The 2,500-nt window shown below is 41.8% G+C and overlaps 1 protein-coding gene across 1 annotated transcript in view; it reads right to left on the bottom strand.

Moving 5' to 3' along the window:
* gpatch1 (G patch domain containing 1) overlaps positions 1-2,500 on the bottom strand; it is a 30,585-nt gene that overhangs the window by 15,033 nt on the left and 13,052 nt on the right. Inside the window, exon 11 of the mRNA XM_039794144.1 lies at positions 65-388. Within this exon, the coding sequence (XP_039650078.1) occupies positions 65-388 (324 nt within the window). The remainder of the gene's footprint in view (positions 1-64; positions 389-2,500) is intronic.

Here is a 2,500-nt window from a genome sequence, read left to right as displayed (position 1 = left end):
TGATTTATTGAAAATGTAATGCTCCTGCTGTGCATGCTGGGACATGTAGTTCCGAGCGCGGTACCTTTGTCTCCCTGCTTCAGGCGGTCCAGGTACAGCTCGTAGCGAGCCTGTTTGCTCGAGTTCTTCTCAAACGGTCTGAAGGTCTGAGACGATGTCTGGACTCCTTTCCACACGGTCAGCGCCTCCTGCTGGAGGCCCGAGGACGCCGCCACACCGGCCACAGCTGGTGGTGCCGCCGCTGCTGGACCCCCCCACCGCAAGGCATCATGGGAGGCCGGGGGCTGGGTTTTGGGGGCGGGCACGTTGGAGGAGGAGGAGGAGTTGCGGAGGCTCAGCAGCCGCTCTCGGTCTTCAGGCTTCAGCAGCTCCAGGACTGAACTGGGACCTGAGCAGGAGGACAACATGTCAGAGACATCCATCAGTACCAGGGCTGCACACTTAATCGCAACTTTATCCAAATCACAAGCAAACTACTGCCATCTAGGCGTCGTTTCTGCCAACCCCTTCTGACAAAGAACAGATCCAAATTCTCTTTCGTACCACGAGCCATAAAAGCTAGTCGTCCAGCTGGCCTGGTCATACCCAGGGTGTAGAGTGTATTGTAGTGTGTGATGTATGTTCTTCATGTTAGGTCTGTCGGTAATATATATATATATATATATATATATATATATATATATATATATATATATATATATATATATATATATATATATATATATATATATATATACATACCTACATATATATATATATATCCCCATAACTTATACACATATATACATATCATACCTACATACATACATATATATATACTATAATTTTTGTAAACAATCAACACACACAGTGGACACAATCATGAAGTGAATCGTAAATATATTGATATATCACACCTTTTATACAAATAAAAACTGGAAATATTAAGGCAAAATTATTCAGCCGCTTTGATGGGGGTCTCCGGGGGGGGGCGGGGGATTTGCTGAGGCCAGCCCAAACTTCTCCTACTTAGCAACAGTAACTAAGGGTGTTGATTGTGTAGACTTAAAAAAATGGCCAAACTGTTGGCAGTACTCTGTCCAAAAGCGGTTTGAGCACCCTGGCGCTGAGGAGGAAATGCTTGAGCTGGCCCGTTTCTACTCAGAAGACGCAGTGGAGGAGTTTCGCTCTTTTCGTGCATTGTATCCTGAGTTAAACATGGATCTCACCACCGACGCTGTCCTGCCATTCCTCGCTGCCAACGACATGGATAGAGCCTACCCACACCTGACCATTCTCCACAGGACTTATAAAACCCTTCCCATCAGCAGTAGCAAGTTTCAGTCGTCAGCGGCTCATTAAGACAGACTTGTGTTGGTGCGTGGATGAGGCCAGACTGTCACATCTCTCCTGGCTGAGTGTGGAGCGGGACATACTAGAGGTGTTGAAATTAATCAAATAATTGATGCATCGAATCGTGGACATGGACGATGCTGCATCGATAATCTGCCGGCTCATAATCGATTATTTCTGTTTATAATGTAATGTAGGCCTAACAACATTTCTGTTGACATATTCTGGTGTGTTTTTGCACATTCAGGAAGTGCCATGTGCTCAGTGTTGTATAGTTTGATGTATCCAAGTTATTTAGTATTAGAGCACTGCAGAATGTTTGGTTTTGGAAGCTTGTAAAGCTATGAATTAAATATCCTACATGGCTTTAATAGAAATGTTTATTTGACACATCGTGATGCATCGAGATATCGAATTGAATCGCTGACGTGATAATCCTAATAAAATCAGGAGATCAGTGAAGATTCACACCTCTAGGACATGCATATCGACATGGACAACGTGGTTGAAGATTTAATAAGGGACCGTGATATGTAGATAGTTTTGTTAGATGTATTTGTTCTGGAGGATTGTTAAGCAGACAACAAAATGGTAAGAAAAAAAATCGTCTTTAAGAATTTATATTTTAGTTATGAATAAGTCACTCAGAATGTTATGAATCAGTTTTACTCAAAGTTTTCATCCCAGTTTTCATGTAGCACCTGTAGCCTACCTATGGAGTTGTAAACAAACTTTGTCTTCAATATATACAGTATAACAGAGCCATGTCAGTTATATAGCGTGGCACTGATTGAGCGCACTTGGCCTGTTCAGTAGGGGTGGGGGGGGAATTGATACAGCATAGTATCGCAATATTGTCTGTGGAAATACTGCATCGATACACAGACGCCAAGTATCGATCTTTTATGATATATGTGATGGTCAGTCTGTCTGCTTGATAATCCCATTTCGCAGCAATAAAACTGAAGTGAGACAGAAACAGAGAAATGTGTCTTTTTAGATAAAACAGATGTTGACAAAGTTTTTGGGCACATCATTTGAAATTGGGAAAAATTTCAAGTTGGAAAAAAAAGTAATAAATTGCAATATTTCGCAGAATATTGCAATATCTTTAAAATCTCAATAATAATGTATCGTGAGATAAGTATCGTATGATCGTATCGTGAGG

This window comes from Perca fluviatilis, chromosome 3 (genome assembly GCF_010015445.1).
Source record: "Perca fluviatilis chromosome 3, GENO_Pfluv_1.0, whole genome shotgun sequence".
Lineage (NCBI taxonomy): Eukaryota > Metazoa > Chordata > Actinopteri > Perciformes > Percidae > Perca > Perca fluviatilis.
This window is presented reverse-complemented; position numbering and strand designations above follow the sequence as displayed.